We start from the raw sequence: 18683 nt of genomic DNA, 5'->3' as shown, positions 1-18683 counted from the left end.
CATCCTGATTGCTGCCCATCTCCAAAGTCCAGCTGATCAAGAAGATTGAGTAGTAGTAGTACTGTTTGGAATTTCTTTTCCTGCTTCTGCTCCCTTTACAGTCTGAATTTATAAAATAAGTAGTTTCTCAAACAAAAGGGAAAAAGCTCCCTTCTCTCAGCTCAATTGGCTCCTGTCTCATGACTGAACCTCCCTTTTTGTTTCCCAATCCATTTTGCACATGGAGCTCCTTAGGCAAGAGACCTTGTAATTCTGCAAAGCACCATACATACCTGCAGGATCTGGGAATAATTAAAGAGAAGGAAAATTAAGAGTAAGGGAGTGGCAAAATTCCTTGCAGCCCATAGTGCACCATGAAAATTAAATGGCAAGAAAAACATTTCCAAGGAATAGGAGACATTTGTCTGGAGTGGTCAGTCTTTCATCATCCTTTTATGAAGTGAATTATTGACCTATGTAGTGGAAACAAATAAGCTTATTAACAAGCCAAGGCTTTGAACTCATTATCAGCTGTCTGAAATCTTCTTTATGAGTGCTGGCTGCCTTTCCCACGGCAGCAGCCTTGCTGTAGCCCTGACTTATCTGTGAGATGGAAGCACACAGCTTCTGCCTCTTATCCCAGCAAGACAAATTCAGCTGCAGAGGCAGCAGGGTCAGGCAGTGCCAGTGCAAGTGCTGCTAGTAGGTGTTGTAGTACAATAAAGGACTAAAATGGCATGGCATGCTCTTCCTGCTTTGCATTTCTATCTGGAATAAAGCTATTTTTCTTTCAGCCCTGGACCTTCTATAAGCCTAGCAAAGTCCCATGAAACTCCATAGTTAGCTCTGTAATTGCTCTGGATTTGCCCCTTGTTAGGAGACCTTAATGCATGTGTGCACATCTATAGGAATAGTGTGACCTCAGGTAAATTTTAGAGTCAGGTTTGTTTGGTGTTTTCCTCTAGTGTTGAAGCTGGGTCCAAGACTTGTGAAAATCCTCACAGGGTTTAGACCCAGCACACTTCTGACACAAACACTCACAGTTTTTTTTTCCCCTTCCAAATGAGACAAACTGGATTCTCTCTGAGGTTTTTTTTATTGGATGAGCCAGTGACCCTTCCCAGCAGCTTTTTTGCAAAATGGGACCTAGGACCTTGTGTGTAGACTGTCATATTCCCCAGCTGCAGGCAGTGGTACCTCTGCCCTTTAGGTGACAATTTTAACAGTGTTAAAGAAAATGTGTAACTTATAATAAAGAGAAAGGGGAGTTGAGGGAGCAAAGCAGAAAGAGAGCCTGTTTTCTGTGAACAAGCAGTTTAAAAGCTCCACATTCCTCACAAATCTGAGGAAGTGCCTATGACATCATTCATTAGAGAAGGCAACTGATTTAATCTTTTTGTGTGTTTAGAAAAATAACTTGAAATTGGAGCAAATACAGGTGGAAAGCAACTTGTCCAAAGCAATTATAACAGGAATAAAGGAAACCCTGAAGAAGCAGGCATGTGCTGGCCTGGGTGTGAGAGCCCAGATGCTGCCCTGGAGCATGGGGAGCTGCTGGGGCCAGGCTGTCCCAGCACTTCGGGATGCAGGGATGGTACCGGTGGGTCAGTGGGACACTGCCATGGGTTCCAGTGGGATTCCAGTGATCTCCTGGGGATCCTGGCCAGCCCAGCCCCAACACAGGCGGCTGCACATTCCCTGCTCTCCTCCCCCACAGGCCAGGCAGGGATTAGGCAGCAGGTTTGGAAAGCTGAGGAGCTTAGTGCCAAGGCTTGTGCGGGTGCATTTCCATGCAGGAGCTGGAGCAGTCGCTGGCAGACTGGGCCCACGACATGAAGGAGCTGCAGGCCATGAAGGCGGAGCTGGCACACCTCATCCTCACCGAGGACATGATGGTGCTCAAGGAGCAAGTGGAGCATTTGCACAGGCAGTGGGAAGAGCTCTGCTTGCGGGTGAGTGTTCCCCTCCTCTGGGCTGGTTTCCCTGGGGCAGGACTGGGGTTTCTCCTGGAGCAGAGCTGGGGTTTCCCTGAGGCAGGGCTGGGGTTTCCCTGAGGCAGGACTGGGGTTTCCCCTGAGGCAGGACTGGGGTTTCTCCTGGAGCAGAGCTGGGGTTTCTCCTGGAGCAGGACTGGGGTTTCTCCCGGGGCAGGACTGGGGTTTCTCCCGGGGCAGGACTGGGGTTTCTCCAGGACTGGGGTTTCTCCCGGGGCAGGGCTGGGGTTTCTCTTGGGGACAGGGCTGGGGTTTCTCTTGGGGACAGGGCTGGGGTTTCTCCTGGGACAGAACTGAGGTTTCTTCTGGGGCAGGACTGGGGTTTCTCCTGGGCTCAGCCCCTCTGGCACTTCTGGCTGGGAATGGGGCTGCTCCCCCACAGCTGGCCAGGGATGGAGTTCACCCTTTGTGTCCTGGACAACAAAATCCTGCCCAGGGTTTTGTTGCAAACCCTTTGTAAGAAGTGGCTGTGTAACCCTGTGTAAGTCTCTGACTGCACAGAGCCAGATGCAGCTGTTTGCTGGAATCGGTGCCTTTGTTCCTGGCTGCCAAAGGCAGGGAGGGATAAGCACAGGAATTGCCTGAGGGCATGGAGCAAGGAAAGGAAGAGGGAAGTTGAAACAAAATGCCAGCAGAAAGGAAACTCAAATGTGCTTAAATACTAACTCCTAGGGCTTGAACACATTGAGAACTGACTTGTCTTCTTTGTAGCAGGAAAATGCTGTGAAACATTTGCATTATTTGCGGCTTGTTGCTGTATTGCACTTAATTTAGTGTTGTGTGTAAAATTGCTGGGGAACACTTACAGCAAAGTCACATGGACTCGATTCATTAGGTTATTCTGCAGTTTGAATGTGTGTTTACTTTGCCCTGTTAACAGGATTGGAAGAGATAAAATACTTCAAGGTCTTAAGTTGTTTGGGGGGGCTCTACACACCAGCAAGCCAAACTCTTGCATCCCTTTACTTGACAAGTCAATAGCTTTTATTTTACAGTTTGGGAAAAAGTATTGAAGCCAGTTAGTATTTTGTTTCTAACCTTTCCACAGGCAAAGGTCAAGCAATCTTGGTGGGGATGTTGCCAGAGTAATGAACAGCTGTGCTTATTTCACAAACTGTGTTGTGATGAAATAGTTATTTGGTTTGATTGGAATAATTCATTTTTTTGCATTGCAGTGAGAAAGAATAATTTAATTTCTTAAACTGGACGGCTGTTATACAACCAGTGTTTTCTCTGTTATTTTTTCTGAACTCTGAAAATAATTCCAGAGACATTCTCTCCCCTTCTGAGAAATACAAGCCATTATTTTTTAAATTAAAATGCCTGAACCATTTTCCTAGTGGAAATCTGTAGTTAAGCCTATAAATGAGAGAACTTCGTAATTTTTCATTCTTTTTGTGAGCTACTGAAGCCTGCTGTCCCCACTGTGTTGAATAGCCCTGAAAATTAAAATTTTTTATATGTGCTCCACTACAGTCTATCCAAGTAGTAATTTCCTGTAGTAATTTAAGATCAGATTTTATTCAAAATTTCCATTTTAATTTCCTGAGGGAGCCACGCTGAGTTCAGTCTGTCTTGGAGGCAGGAAAGAGGTGACAGTAATGTAACTGTGTTAGGCACACAAAATCTGTAGTAGGAGGAATCTCTTGAGTGCTGTAGGGAGGGAGATTCTGAATGTTTGCACAGCCCTAATGAGCCTCAGGAGAGCCCACAGTGGTGCTCAGTGCTGGACACAGGCTTGGAGAGCAGACTTTTAGCTCTGCTGTTGGCATGACTGCTTCATTTTGGATAACAAAGTAGGGTCAAGATGCATTGTGTGGAGCAAAGTGTGCAGAATAAATGCAGGGAGGTGAAAGAGCTGCAGCTGTCACAGCCCTGGGGCAGCCAGATGCCTGTGCTCAACTGGGCAGGGGCAGACAGGCAGGGGGAGCAGATGCACTCAAGGGATTAGCATTTACAGAGCTGCCCTTGCAAGGTGCATGTAGGTCACAGATTTAACCATTCATCCCAGCCAGCATCTCTGGGGATGTTGTTTTAGCTTCCCTTTGGAATGCACAGGATGCTCACACAGTGAGTGCAAAATGGGGGTGGTACCAGGGCAGCTGGGCAGAGGAGAAAGGGCTCAAAGCAATGGCTTGAAGGGTTCATGTTCCTAGAAGCTTGTCTGGGATTTTTTGGGTTGTTCCTGTTTTTTACTCTCAGCCTGTATTGCTTGGCCAGCTAAATCTGTTTCTTGCTTTTAAAATCCTGCCTTGCCCCATTCTGAGCAGGCAAACCTGGAGTCAGAATCACATCAGCATTTAGAGCTTGTTTTGCTGACAAGCAGAGTCTGTTCTTCCACTGACCGAGTAAACTCATCTCCATACATGGGAGATGCTGCAAGTGGTTAAGGAAGGATGAAGGGTTCACCCTCCAAACCTCTGAGGCTCAGGGTACATGGCATCATCTCAGTGCAGGGACACTCTTAAAAAGTTTTTGAGGTCCCTGGCACCTCCAGGCTTTTTCCTATGGAGAACTTGGGAGATTGTTTCCCTGTGTCCCAAGACAGTGCTTTCATCCTCGTCTTTTTGCTCAGATTGTAAAGAAGGATTCAGAAATCCCTTTCAGCTCTCCATCCCCTCCTTGAAAACAAGTCAGAATTTAGGGGACAAAAGCAATGTGGTAGGAGATGGCTTGGTGCCTTCTGTTTTGGAGCTGGTGTTACATGGAGCTGGCCTTGCTTCCACACTGCACATTTAAACTTCACTCTGGGGTACAAAACAGTATTAGATATTAGTCTAGAAGAATCAACAATGGAATTTTGAGGAGTCATATGCTGTATAAAGTGCATGTGAGATGAGGAGAGGGAGTGTTTCCTGCCATGGGGAGACATTTAGAGTGGCCATTTACAGCCAAGACAAGCAAAATGTTATGCACAATCTTTATAGACAGAATTTATTGGTGAGAATGAGGAGTTACTTGTTTCTCTTGCTTCAGGAGAGTTTGAACCATTTTTCACTTCCTTTGTCCCATATATCCTGGTACAGGAATCCATCAAGCTTAATAAATAAATACATGTTTAAGAGCCTTAGGCTAGAGACAGGTGCTATTAGCTAGTTAGAAGTGTTACCCTGCTTATTTCTGAGATATTGGAGCAATGATAATAACTCTGCTTTTTCAGGCAGTCTCAGACCTTAATTGCTCTGTCTAGACAATTTGTTTATCCATCCTGGAAAACGTATTTTTGATGGGGAAAAAAAATCCATAGTTTTCAATGAAAATGATAGATTCTTGATGCTCATTTTTTGGAAGTTCTCCAATTACTGCTGGGCAAATGGAAAGAAAACAGGGAGGCTTTTATAGAGATAAAGTAATTGCAGACAGTAGATGCAAAGTTTCTCTTAGAGTGGCAGAAAAATAAGAACTTACCCAGGTGTTATTTCTCTTGTGTTATATATGAGGCCATACTAAACAGTATGTAGTAATTATGTATTTTATATTCCTTCTGTGTTTGACATTTTCTGGTTTTCACTGAGTAACATTTAAATTATTATAAAAGCACATTATTTATAAAGCTGTCACTCAGTTTGTTTCTTCTGAGGGAGAAAATCTGGTATTTGCAAGTCAACTTTTTGCCCTGCAATCCAAAATAAGATGTAATAACAATCTGCTTGATGGCTTTGGAAAGGAAAGTAGGATACTTGATAACTGCTCCTGCAAAATGGAATAAGATCAACTGCAGACTAGAAATTAGAAGGCTCATAATTGCTGTTTTCCTTCCAGAAAAAGCTGTTGCTAGAATTTCTTGTGTGTGCTTTTCCACAGGTGTCCCTGAGGAAGCAGGAGATCGAGGACAGGCTCAATGCCTGGATCGTGTTCAATGAGAAGAATAAGGAGCTGTGCTCCTGGCTGGTCCAAATGGAAAGCAAAGTGTTGCAGACTGCAGATGTTAGCATTGAGGACATGATAGACAAACTGCAGAAGGTAAGCAGTAATGCCACTTTTCAATTGCAGTCAGATAACTCATTACAGAGGCACCATTCCTCATGCATTCATTGCTCTTGGAAGTGATACATGATGTAAAAACAGCACACACAGGGTTTTGTGAGATGAGCTTTTCTATCATTAGCTCTTCTTGATACTCAGATTTGGAGCTTAATACAGAGCAGAAATGCCACTGGACTGCATTTAGTCAGTGTGAGCTGTGGTGGTGGGGTCTGGGCTGTTGGGGTTTTGGGGCACACATGCACACCCAGCACTGCTCAAATGGTGTCCTGGGAGCAGCTCACTGCTCTCACCACCTCCATCATCCACACAACTGGTGAGCAGGGGACAAAGAAAAGGTTGAAGGATGGGATAGGTCTTATGCCAGGCGAACAAGAAGTTACCACAACCAAAAATAAAACCTAATTCTGTCCCTGCCCCATTGGTGCTTTCTAATACTTCTCTATTAGCTTGATTTTAAAGAAGACCATTATTATTCTGCTGTTCTTCCCCATGGCTAAAATGTCTCAGTATCTAATCCCACATCTCCTCTGGGTAAGAATGCCAGCAAAATAAAGCCACCCTAAACTCAAATTTGGGTTCTTTTGAGGTAGCTTCATTGAAAAATGATGTTAAATCAGGAAAGCAGCACATAAAATTAGAACATTCAATTGCTATTTTTAGGAATACTTACTCCTGCCACTTGCAAGTCTTTAAGCTGCTTATTTTTTCATAGATTGTGAGAGAGCTTCTTCACTGAGGTTTTCTTTTTGTTTTTAGTGAGAGCTCTACCTGCTAATGTAGAAACCTCAGCCAAACCTGACTTCACATCACACACATGGGAAAAGAAACACATATTTTTGTTTTGGTACCATTGTTTTGTTTTGCCCTGTAATTAAAGCAATGTTTGTGTATATTTATCAGGACTGCATGGAAGAAATAAACCTGTTCAGTGAAAATAAGCTTCACTTGAAACAAATGGGTGATCAGCTAATCAAGGCTAGCAACAAGAGCAGAGTTGCAGAAATAGATGATAAACTGAACAAAATCAATGATCGCTGGCAGCACCTCTTTGATGTCATTGGAGCACGGTAAGAAAATTATTTTCAATGTTTTATGTGAGATAAAAGTCAGAGGTTTGTGTCCTTGACCATCAGAAACAGAGTGACATGACTTTCCAGTTATGTTGGAATTTATTACTGGGAATTAAGCTGAAAGGAATGTTTTTCTTTTATAACTTATTGCTGTATTGTGACACCAAATGTCTTAATTTATCCAATGGTAGAGGGCAGGGTGTAAGAATTCATATGAAATAAAATTTTAATGATGGGAGCTTTGTAAAAGGAAGAGTCAAAGTGATCTCTCCATTCCATGTGTTGAATTGCAACCTAATTTTAAGGCAGCATGGTAGTTCATTTGGGCTTTTTAGGAGAGTCTCCTATTTTAACACAAGCCTCTCTTTCACTCTGTGTCTGAATGCACAGAATTTAGGAATAGACTCTATTCTGTCTCTGCAGACAGATTTATATGATAATGTTCCTTTTTTACATTCACAAGTGTTTGAAATTTCATTTAATACCAGTGCTATTTCTTTACTCAGTCTCCCTCTTAAAAACAACTGAAAGACCATAAGAGTTCCTTTTAAATTCAGGATTTTCTGTATGATGGTGAAGTGAAAAATACTGTCAGTTGAAATGAAAACCAAAGCCTGCCCAGTCTAGGCAACAACTTCCCATTAATGGATTAAGCATCTTTATTATAGTTGACAGAGTTAAGAACATCATGATCATTTCAGTATTAGCCTTACTGAGACTATCCCATTTCATTATTATCTCTGAGTTTCTGCCACAGCTTGGGAGGAGGATGCTGGGCTGGTCTTGCCTCCTGCTGAGTTTGTTGGTAATCCAGAAATAATAAGGCTAACACCAAATTGGCATTGATCTCAACTTCTCTCCCAAGGTTTTGTTCTGCTGTGATCCCCCACTCTGGGCTCTCAGCAGCTCTGTTGCTCAGTTAAATTTGGGACAGATAATGCAGGTGCTTGTGCTGTGACAATGTAGTGCTAAGTGTGCTGGGCCTTAATCAGGAATGAGATCTGAATTAATGGTGACACGGGAGCTGTGAATGATTAAGCAGAAGCTGCCTTCTCCAGATCTGACACTGCAGATAGACTTGCAATGGTTGTCTCAAGGTGTCTGGTTTTGATCTGGTGTAGGAAGGCAAGCTTCACTTCAGTAATAGCACTTTTTCTGTTCTCATCTGATAGTAATTGTCACATTTAAAGCTTTTTTGTGATCATTTTTTGTCCTGCTGTATGTTGGTTTTGAATTGTAGCAATTTTAAAATGCACTGTTTTAAAAGTGAGGTAAGCATGGCACATTTCTGATAATCTTTAGGAAAACATGCTAAAGAAGTGATGGGACATTTAGAGAGAGAGCTGGCAACTGTATTCCAGTACTCTGTAACAAGGACTTGTGTACCTGGTGTCTTTTAAATATTTAGCTTCAGGCAAGTGTGCAGTGGTGCTTTGAGGCACATTATTGTGGATTTGTCCAGAGCATCAACAAGGCTCCCAGGATCTGGTTTCTAAGTGGATATTGCAGCTGCTGGGAAATTGGTGTGATGCTGTATGAGTGTTCCTGTGTAATTAATTCCAAAATGTCTGTAATATGCCAGCTTCTACTTCTGATTTCCATCAATTTGATGCTCAGGACCAGGGTAATGAACTGGAAGGACCTGGCAAAATGTGATTTTAAGCAGCTCCCTTGGTGGCCCGAGATTATCAGGCAGCCCTGTGGGCTCTGCTGGTCCCCTCTGAGTTAATACTAAGAGAGGTTCAGCATATGGCAGTGTTTTGCAGCACCTCTCCTCCCTCACCTAATCCACCTTGCTGGGGCAGGCTCTCAGCTGCTCAGTCATGAGTAACCACCAGGCCAGACACTCACAACAGACTCTGAGTACACTCCTAAGTGTTTATTTTGCCCTGTTAGGACCTTCCAGCTTTCTGCTTTGAGTTTGCTGCTATGGTGCTGGCTTGCCACTGAGATTTGATGTCTGAATTAAATTAGACATCAGTTGACTGAAATGTCCACCTCACTGAGGTGTGCTTTGGGGCACTCAAGATAAGGTTCTTCCCATGCTTTTGAGTATCCTCTCTCAAGCTCAGGTGATGGTGGGGAGGCAGCAGCTCAGCCCATCACCAGTGTGACACAAATTGGGCATTTTTGAGGGAGAGCAGAGAGAAGCAAAGAGCCTTGGGCTGGAGGTGAGGTGAGGTGTGGGTTGTGATGCCCTGTGCTCACAGACTGTCCCCTTCCTTCTCAGTTTGCTTTTGCAGAAACTGTTAAAAAAATTGTACTGAGGCTGTGTTGAAAGAATACATGTAAAGGATATTGGCAGAATTATGTTGTCCCTGCTGGATTAGCCATCATAGTCCAGAGATCCTCTCACAGAGTGTGGAGGCTGGAGGGAGTGGCACAGGGGCTGTGCATCCACTGCAGCCCTGCAGATGAGACTGGGGCACTGCACAAGTGCTGCCATGTCTTCAGACCTGTGCAAAGCCCTTTTATTGGGCACTGCTTCATGGCTTGGGGAAAATAAGAGGAATGGGGGAGATGCCTCTGGGAAGGAGTGCCAGAGGGCTTGGAGGGTTTGAGGGTAGGGGAATGCTCCTGGAGAGAAGTGACAAATTTTGACTGGCATGCAGAGAAAACCTTGTCTTTCTCCTGAAAAATAGTTGCTTGTAGGAACTTATTTTCACAGCACATCCATGAAATGAGGAGGTGGCTTTGCTCCTGTCTTTTCAGATTAGTAGCTGTGGCAAGTAAAATTGAAGTGAAAATTTTCTGAGGTTTCAGGTGCCAAATCTGTGACCACTTGAAGCTCTTTTTTTGACAACTCCAACAATTTCTGTTAAACACACAATGAGCTGCTACCTTTATTTGTACTTGCACTTGGCTCCCAGTGGCCCACCCACCATCACAGGGACAAGGACCAAATTTCAGTATGTCTTCATGGCAGGCCAAGATTTGGGAAGAAGTGAACTACAGAGCCAGGCACTGAGTAGGAGGAAAAAATGTATATTGAATAGCTGTGTTCAAGGCCAATTCTTTGGTTTTGGGTGTGGAATCTGTTTTGTAGATGGGCACTTTTTGATCCTGTGGTTCAAAAGTGAAAAATAACCTGTATCCACAAAGGAATCCAATTGAGATTTATTGCCAGCTTCAGTTCTGTGGTTGCTGATGTCCCCATGGCTGTCCCTGCAGCCTGTGTAGGATTTTATTTTCTCTGCAGTGCAGTGTATGGCTGTGTGATACCAGCATGAAACCGAACCAGTCTGGAAGCCAATAAATGCAGAGAATTTCTCCTGATAGCTTATTTCACCTTTTTAAACCAATAAACGTCCTGGGACAGATGGGCAAATTAGGTGAGCTCCCCATTTAGTCCTTGAAGTGATTCTCTTAGTTCATGGTGACAAGCTCAGATTTGCCATATGGCTGCGCTTGTAGGACTTAACACTTTCATTATCTGCCTGTGCTCAGCCTGTGTGGTGACAAAAGCTTTGCCTCTGTGTTGCACCAAGCCACCGTCTGGCTGCAACTTGGAAGAGTCTCAAAATGTTAATTTTCATGGGATAAAGTAACCATCAAGGCATTAGCATGCCAGGAGAGGAGAACGAATGAATTCTGTCCTGCTCAGAAGATACTCTTACCACGGGGGGGTTGTGCTGGCTCTTTGTTGAGGGATGGGGAATAGAAACATGCTAACAGGCAGAAGGGAGCGATGTGCTGACTGTGAAGATGGACACCGGAAATCTCTTGTTTTTGTTACTGAAGCAGTAAGAGGAGGAGTGCACAGGCTGCCCGAGGGTGGTAGACAACCAAAATCCCATGGAGTGGGATTTACATCCTCAGCATGCTCTGGGACAGCCCACCAGGGCCAAGCACCAACAGGCAAGGATAGCAAGGAACTGTGTTGTGCATGGCATGTTCCCTTTCCTGGGCCACCCAGCACTGATTCTGACTCCTCACTTTGCTTCCAGCCCAGTGAAGAGGAAATGTTTTCCTTCTGCATTGCTGTTTGCTTGGTGCCTGCCGTCAGGCTGGAGGAGCACCCCGTGTCCCTGGAGGGTGTCTGCACTGCCTGGGGCTGTGCAAAGCTTTGGGTGCTGCTTGAGCCTTCATTAAAGCCACCAGCTTCATCAGGGGCTGCCTCCAGGGTCTGCAGACCAGTTTCTGCAGTAGCTGATGATGCATTTCTGTAGCTCTGGGCATCCTTCAGCTCTTGCCACTTGTTGCCAAGCTGTGAAAAGGGGATGCCATTTCTCAGCTGCTCTGGCTACAGGCACACTGATGTGTTTTCTTACTTGGTGGGTCTAGTCCGTGTTTTCAGCCCTGTGGAGAAAAACAAAGTTTTTGTGTATGTAGCAGGAATGGGTTCAAATGACTGTGACCTTTAAAGCAAGCATGAAAATTCAGGGAAGCAAGCAAGGTCAAATGTGCCTTCTCATTCTTTTAAATGCAACCATCCTTGGCAGCTGGGTCTTTACCCAGTGTTTGCAAGCTGCCAGCATCATTGCATTGTCCAGAAATCTTAAACTGCCACACTCATGTCAGCCTTTACCTTCCTTAATAGAGTTTGGAAGATTGAAGGTGTTTTCAGCTCATTTCCTGCATACCCTGGGGGGACTGAAATTCCCAAACAGACTGAAACTTCTCAGGTTGCAAAAAAAAAAAAAAAAAAGGAAGGAGTTGAAACTCTCCAGTGACATCACCGTGTGCTGTGCTGGGGGTCCAAGGAGGCTTTATGGGGAGTGCAGTGAGCTGCCAATTCCCTCTCCTCCCTTGCACCCTCACTGTGCCTGGGTTGCCCCAAAAGTTGCTCCAGCACCAGCAGGCCCCAGATTATGGGTTTGGGGAGCAAGTGAGTTCACAGCACACCCTTCAGCTGGTCTCTATTTATTTTCCACCACACTGGTTACCCTTTGGCAGGGCAGACAATCAGGCACCATGTGTTGGTGTGCTGTCCTACCCTGTGGCAGCCCACAATCAGTGTGGGTGCACTCTGGGCTCAAAGGTCTTTTTGAATTGCTGCAGATCAATATTGCATGGCAAGGGAAGCAAAATATGCTGCAGGGAGGCCTCCCCAGGTAAACAAGGCAGCAATGTCCAGCAGAATTGTGCTGGTTTGTGGCAGTAGCACTGTAAAATCTCGTTCTTGGGTTTGGTTTTTTTTGGTATACAAAAATATGTGGATGGTTGAAATCTCACTCACAAAGTGCTTGCTTTCTTTCCATGTTCTCTTTGTCCTTTGAGGATTACACTTCTCTTCAGTGTAAAAGCTGTGACAGAATCCATTATTGTCTCAGGCATGATGGTTGGGCTTATTTTGGTTATGCAATGTGTGCAGGGAGCAGGGGGAGCTGGCAGGGCAAGGGGAGTCCTTGTCTTCTGCACACCATCTTTACTCCCAGTGTCTGCCTCCAAAGCTGGAGGTTATTTCTCCATTTACTCAGGTCAACCATTTCAAAGAGTGGTTTTGAACCACTCTGGACAATAAACTGTGAAGGTGACTGGGCATGGTTTACCTATGCAAATGTCCTGAGCCCTCTCAGAGTGTGCTGTGTCCTCGCAGGAACTGTGTGTTCTGCCATGTGAGCCACAAGCAAGTCAGTACAGGTCTGTGGAAAATTACCTGAATACTGAAAAACCTTTGATTTCAAAATCATTCTTTGCATTTTTTCTGGGATTATCACAACTTTTTTTTTTTTTTTTCTGATCTTGGCTGGGTGGAGAGCGACTTGTAACCCAAGGTTCTCCGACTTCCGCCTTTTTTTTCCCACCCCGTGATCTCTGGCAGTCATAACACACAGAAAGCATGACAGTGTGTTTTTCCACAAACGAATGATATCATAAATGAAGATTAGGGGTTATTTTGCCTTCTGGCATAACAGGCTATTTGCAGTGGAGGCCTTCTGCCTGGTCTGGAAGGTTAAAGAGAGGACAGGTTAGTGTGTGGGAGATTTAATTCGTACTTAAATACCTGGGCTATAATGGTAAAGGCGAGAAAGCAGAACGCAGGGGAAGTAAGGATACATCTTTGTGCGTGGTGCCTGTGCGTGGATGTACGTGTGCTCGTTTTTTTGGGTTCGCTTCAGACTGACTCTGCTGCAAATCATCCGGGTCTGAGGCTCCAATAATCCCCGTTTCTCCCAAGAAATGAGCACCGCATCCACCTTTCCCGGTGCCGGAGGCTCCAACCCGCAACCTTTCTGTCGCCAGCCGCGGGCAGGCGCCCGGCGTGCGCTTCCTCCCGTGCTAACAATTCTCCCGTGTCAGAATAAAGCCCTGGTGGTTTTGTTCTGAGGAGGGATGCGGCCGTTCGCCAGGTAAAATCCCAACGCAAAACGTAAGGGTTAAAATAGGAGAGAGGGAGAGAGAGCGAGCTCCGGTGTCTCCCCAGCTCGGGGTCGGGGAGGAGGAGGACGGGAGAGCCTCCCCCCCACAGCCGGGATGCTAAAGCGGCGAATAAATAGGGCATCTGTGGAGGAGGGGTTTCCTCTGCCATGCCTGCCGGCTCGCACAGACGGTTTCCCCCTTGCAGCTTGGGATTTGCAGGCTGAGGAATGGTGTTCCCGTGCGAACCGTAAGTGCCGTGTGGGTGCCGGGTGCCGGTGGGGTCTGGCGGAGCCGCGGGGGGAGCGATGCGATGCGATGGACGTGCCCCGCTGCTGCGGCTCCCTGAGGCCAGCGGGTGAGTGAGCGGGAAGTGCGGCACGGCAGCGGCAGGAATTGTGCTCACGGGCCCCTGGCATGATCGGCTGTGTTTGGGGCTGGCACCCGAGGCGGCAGAGAGCCTTGACAAGAACCTTCGGGGGAGAAAAGGAAGCTTTTGCCCCCGCAAAGCCTCCTGCGCTTCTCCGTGCCCGCACACAGCCCGGGGCACGGGGCGGCTGGCACGGCCCGGGCACGGACCAGGAATGGCCTCGCCTTCCATGGAAAGGCCTCAGATTTGCCTTCGGCATCACCTCTCCGGAGCGCGGCTTTTGTCCCTCGCACGGTTGTTCCCCCTGCGAGTCACCGAACAAAGGTTCCTGGGCTGTGCATCTCATTGCTTGGCCGCTGGTAAACAATCCTGTCAGCTGGCAGGGCCATTTCAGCCCCTCCTCCCCCTCCAAAGACATGCACGGAGTCGCTTTTTCTGGTGACATTTGCCTTTGTGAAGGAGAGTTTGGGACAGATGTTAGCATGTTTTTCGTTCTTTCGGACGCAAAAATTTGAATGCTGCTATTTACCTTATTTGAGCTTCCCCCCTACCTTTTCCTGCAGCACTTCGACAGCTAAAGCAATACAAAATGCATGTCCTAATGCAATTCTTTTTGTTTGTGTGAATACATTTCAATCAACCTGGAAGCTCCTCCTACTGCTAGGTAATTCCTGAGTAGTTACTACAAATACACTGTGCAATGAATTCTGCCTGAGACACTTTAATGCTTTTCCCTTGTAACCCAATACTGGCAACTTCATTGTGGGTATTAAGACCCAAATCCAATCTCGAGTCAAGTCAGTTAGTCCTTCTGTTCACTTTTGCAGCCAGCTTGTAGTTATAATCTCCTACTTTTGTTCTTTTTCTGCCACTTCTATTGTGCTGTAAAGATTAAAATATTTTAAAACTGGCTTTGTTTGGCTTATTCCAGGCAACTTAAGCATGTGCCTGAGTGCTAATCAGGGTGGATTTTTTAGCTTGGCCCATTGCAAAGAACAAGACAAATCTGAATTTGTTGGGGTTTTTTTTAGATTAGTGGTGATATTTTTATTGTATTTTTTTGTATTGTTACCTTTTTTGTTTTCTTTCTGGAGACATGTTCAATTGTGGCAGGTGAGTTCTCAGTGGGAAGTGAACAATGGATAAGTAGGAGTTTTTCCTGTAAACAGGAAGTTTTTCCTGTTTGACCAGTCTCAATTAACTTGAGATTCACACTTTGTAGAGAAAGAATTCAATCAACAGTGGTGGCACCTTCCACCCTCAGCAAGAAGCTGGTTTTCTCTGCTTCACTTGAACTTTTAGTGCTGTTAATTCACTGTGTTGGGTGATTGATACCTGGACCTGGCAGGAAGATTTTGCCCCCAGGCTTGCAGGCTTCCACTGTGCACTCCCACCCAGCTTCCAGAAGGGCTCTGTTTCCCCAGAAACGGTCAGCATACATCTCAAAAGAGTTCATGAAGTTTCTTTCATGCAAAGATCAGGTGATTTGTATTTTCAGGGTGCAGATATGCATCTGAGAATGGTGGTTGCAAATGAAGACTTTTGTTGATTTGTTGATGTAATTAATTAGTCTCTTTCACTCTTTTCTTTGAGCTGTAGCCAGGCAAATGGCAGTGGCCTGTGACTTTTGTGCAAGCTGAGGATGCTCATGTTTTTCATCAGTTTAGCTCTTGTTTCAGTTTAGAACCCTGCCCTTTTCCTTGGGCTCTGTGTCTGCTGACAGGAGCAGATCAGCCAAGCGAATGTCTGGACAAGGCTGCCTTCCCATTTGTGCACTGCACTGGTGTGAACTTCTCTTAGGTTTTTGTCTTCTTTGGCTGCTTAGCTCAAGTTTGAGATGAATGGCTTTAGAGCATTAAGGGTGTTTAAATGACTGGCAAATGCCAAGTTCTATCGAGAATAAATAACAGATTAAATGACTTAATTACAATGGTGTTTCTAATGTTAATTGCTAGAAAGTAAATACAAGCCCTCAGTTCCACAATGATGCTGTCTTTGAGACTGTTGCTTCTGGTAACACTAGAAGATAAAGATCCTCATGGTGACATTCATAACTTAAAAATCAGAGATTTCTAAGCCAAAATTATACTGGAGTGGTGGTGCCAAAAGCCACACTTGGATTCTAAAACTGTTCCTTTTTAAATTTATCAAATGTACTTTCAGTCATAAATACATTTATTTATATAGTCTAATATCCTTTGGTTTTGCTTTGGACTTCCTTGGCTGTGTTCATCTATCCACTATGCAGACTGAAGAAAGATCTTTAGCTCCCTGTGAATTTTCTGTAATGCAGCTTAGGGATGGGAAGCAGGTGGATAGAGGCAGGGAAGGGAGCCCAGGGAGGCAGAGATGATCTGAGCAGCACAGTAAGCTGTGGTGTCAGCAGGTCAGCTGTGCCATCAGATGGTCCCTACATGTGCCTGTCTCCAGAGCAGCTGTGGGAAGCACCACAGGACATGCAGGAGGTGAATTGCCACAGAATACAGTCAGGGACAGGGCAGAGATCAAGCCTTGCTTTCCTCCTGACTGGCCTGAAGTCATGCAGAGTTAATAATGCTACAGTGTAGATGTTTAGCTCAGACTCTTCCGTCCTGTGCTCAGCACAGAGCCTGTATTGTCCATCTCTTCTCCAGGGAAAAGGGTTCCTGAGTCACCTGCTTCTGGAGGGCCACATGCCTTGGGAGTCACTGGCCCTGCTGAGCATTGTAACCAGCCAAAATAACTGATGGGAACAGGGCAGAGGAAGAATTAGTTCTCCTGGGTAAAATAACTGCCAGCCCATGACAGCACAAGAAAATGGAGCAACAACATGTTCATTGAGTATTACTTAATATAAGTAAGTAGTACTTATATTAAGCAAAATCAAAAGCATCAAGATTTATACGGCAGCTGTTTGCTTGGGAGGCAGATGCTGTCTGCATACAGGGTTGAACTTGGGACCAGAGTAGTGAAAAAAAGCTTGTTAAGAAAAGCAAGAGCAGCTAAATTCTTTTGTCATCCCCTGGTTTCCTCTCAGTCAGCTGCAGCAGTGGAAGATGGAGTCTGTGTGAAGGGGCAGAGGCAGGTGCTTTGCACCAGAGTCAGCAGCTTTGTGGGTGCAAGGCAGGAACAAGCTGGACCATGGACTTGGGCCAAATCCTTCAGGCTGGCTTGCAGGCTTACATCAGTCAGACAATACTAATTTTACTTTTGGAGAGTGCAGAGTCGCTAAAAACCTGCCAGGAGCTTCAGTGTAGAACTGTGTTCTTCTTGCCCTCCTTGTAAAACAACTGAAAGTACTGCCTGGTGCTTCTGGGGCAAGAGGTAGGGGAAACTTTCCATGCTGCTGATCCATATGTGACCCTAAATTTTCTGGCCTTACTCTGTAAACAGTAGGACTGAAATCCAGCAGGATCATTCCCATATCTCCTCCATAAGTGCTTTACTTTAAATCAAGTGTCTGGCTGACGTGTGTATCCTCTTTGGTTACCTTAAGGTTGCTAATAAGATCAGTTGTTGCTTACAGGGTGGCATATTCATTATGGATTAGGTGTCCTGCATATCTTCTGTCGTTGTATCATCAGGCAGTTGCAAAAGCCATTCATTACAGCCAGTTTGGACCACTCTCCTCTAAAACTTGCCAGGATAGTTTGGCAGCAGGCAGGACAGTGGGCCAGGAAACTGTCCAGGTGTTCTGTGTGGGCACTTCTGTCTTGGAGCAATCTGTCCCTGCCTGCATTACATGAGATCACATCCCTCAGCCTTTCCCAGTCCCAGCTTGCACAAGACCTGTGTTGCCAAGTACACCAGGGCTTAACTCAGACCCCTCAGCAGTCCCCTGCATTTGGGAACATGCAGTGAACCTCTTGTACAAGCTGTCCTTGCAGTGCCACTGCTGGTTTTGTTTGTATGGTGATATTTCCCAGCCACTGTGGCCAATGAATGGGAAATGTTTCAGCCTTTTCACAATACAGACCTAACTTTTTGTGCTGCACTTAACTTAAACAATTGAGACTCATCTTGATAGTTGCTGGACTTTGCAGTAGCTAAACGTTTGATTTGTAAGTTTGCATTTTAGAAATCACATGCAAGGTTCAAAAATTGATCCTAAGGCACAAGAACACAAATAGAGATCAGGAAACCAGCACAGGGAAGCAATGCTGGCTAAGAAATGGGCTCTCCCTAGGACATGGATGGAATGATTTCATCTGACTTTAAAGTCTGCAGTGTTGATATTTATAGTACTGCAGGGTAGACCATTGCAGTTCATGGGGAGAAATATGTGCTTTTTGGTACAGTCATCTCATGTTGTGATCTGGATGTTTAAGACAGGTCTGATACAAGTAATGATTTTTTTTCCTTCATTATCTACTGAGGTCTAGATGACAATCTCTGATATAAGTCTGAAGAGATAAGTGTCACCCTGGTGTTGCCTTTCTAGTAATTTTTGTTGGGAATTGCAGTAAATGAGAATTTCTAGAAAAATTTGAGAGCAGTGAAGTTGTTCACCAGATATTCCTGCAAGACATGGAGACAAATTTGCCAAAATATAAAAGCATGCTACTTGGATAATTTGAGGGGCTGATATGGGGGGTTGACATGGGAATATGCTGCTAAGGCTAGAAGTAAAAAAAAGTTTGTCTGCAGTTTTAGAGCTGTGCTGCAAACAGCTGTAAGAAAAGTAAATGGTCTCAACGATTCATTTGCTTGTCCACTGCCCAAATCTCCCTGGCCATTTGATATTCTCCACCGTCAGTATTGATTTTTTTAAATTATTCACCTGTCAGGAGAGTCTGGCATATCTCTGCATGTTTGTGTGGTGTTTAGAAGAGCTTTAACGTTGTGGTGCTACAAGTTCTATAAGTAGATGTTGTTCAGCCTTTTCCTCTCCTGTCAGCATCCAGAGGGTGCTGAGGCCCTGGCACAGGTTGCCTGGCCAGCTGTGCATGGCCCATCCCTGGAAATGTTCAGGGCTGAGTTGGATGGGGCTTGGAGCAAGCTGGA

At 45.3% G+C, this 18683-nt stretch overlaps 1 protein-coding gene across 1 annotated transcript in view; it reads left to right on the top strand.

The window, feature by feature from the left end:
* Positions 1-18683, top strand: part of SYNE2 (spectrin repeat containing nuclear envelope protein 2) — a 158590-nt gene that overhangs the window by 119613 nt on the left and 20294 nt on the right. The window contains exons 98-100 of the mRNA XM_054286717.1: positions 1776-1931; positions 5778-5936; positions 6861-7027. Of these exons, the coding sequence (XP_054142692.1) occupies positions 1776-1931; positions 5778-5936; positions 6861-7027 (482 nt within the window). The remainder of the gene's footprint in view (positions 1-1775; positions 1932-5777; positions 5937-6860; positions 7028-18683) is intronic.

Source organism: Melozone crissalis, unplaced genomic scaffold, assembly GCF_028551555.1.
Source record: "Melozone crissalis strain CALT ecotype California unplaced genomic scaffold, PUWL_Pcris_2 ptg000056l_1, whole genome shotgun sequence".
Taxonomy (NCBI): domain Eukaryota; kingdom Metazoa; phylum Chordata; class Aves; order Passeriformes; family Passerellidae; genus Melozone; species Melozone crissalis.
The sequence above is the reverse complement of the archived record's forward strand: the minus strand, read 5'-3'. Positions and strand labels throughout refer to the sequence as shown.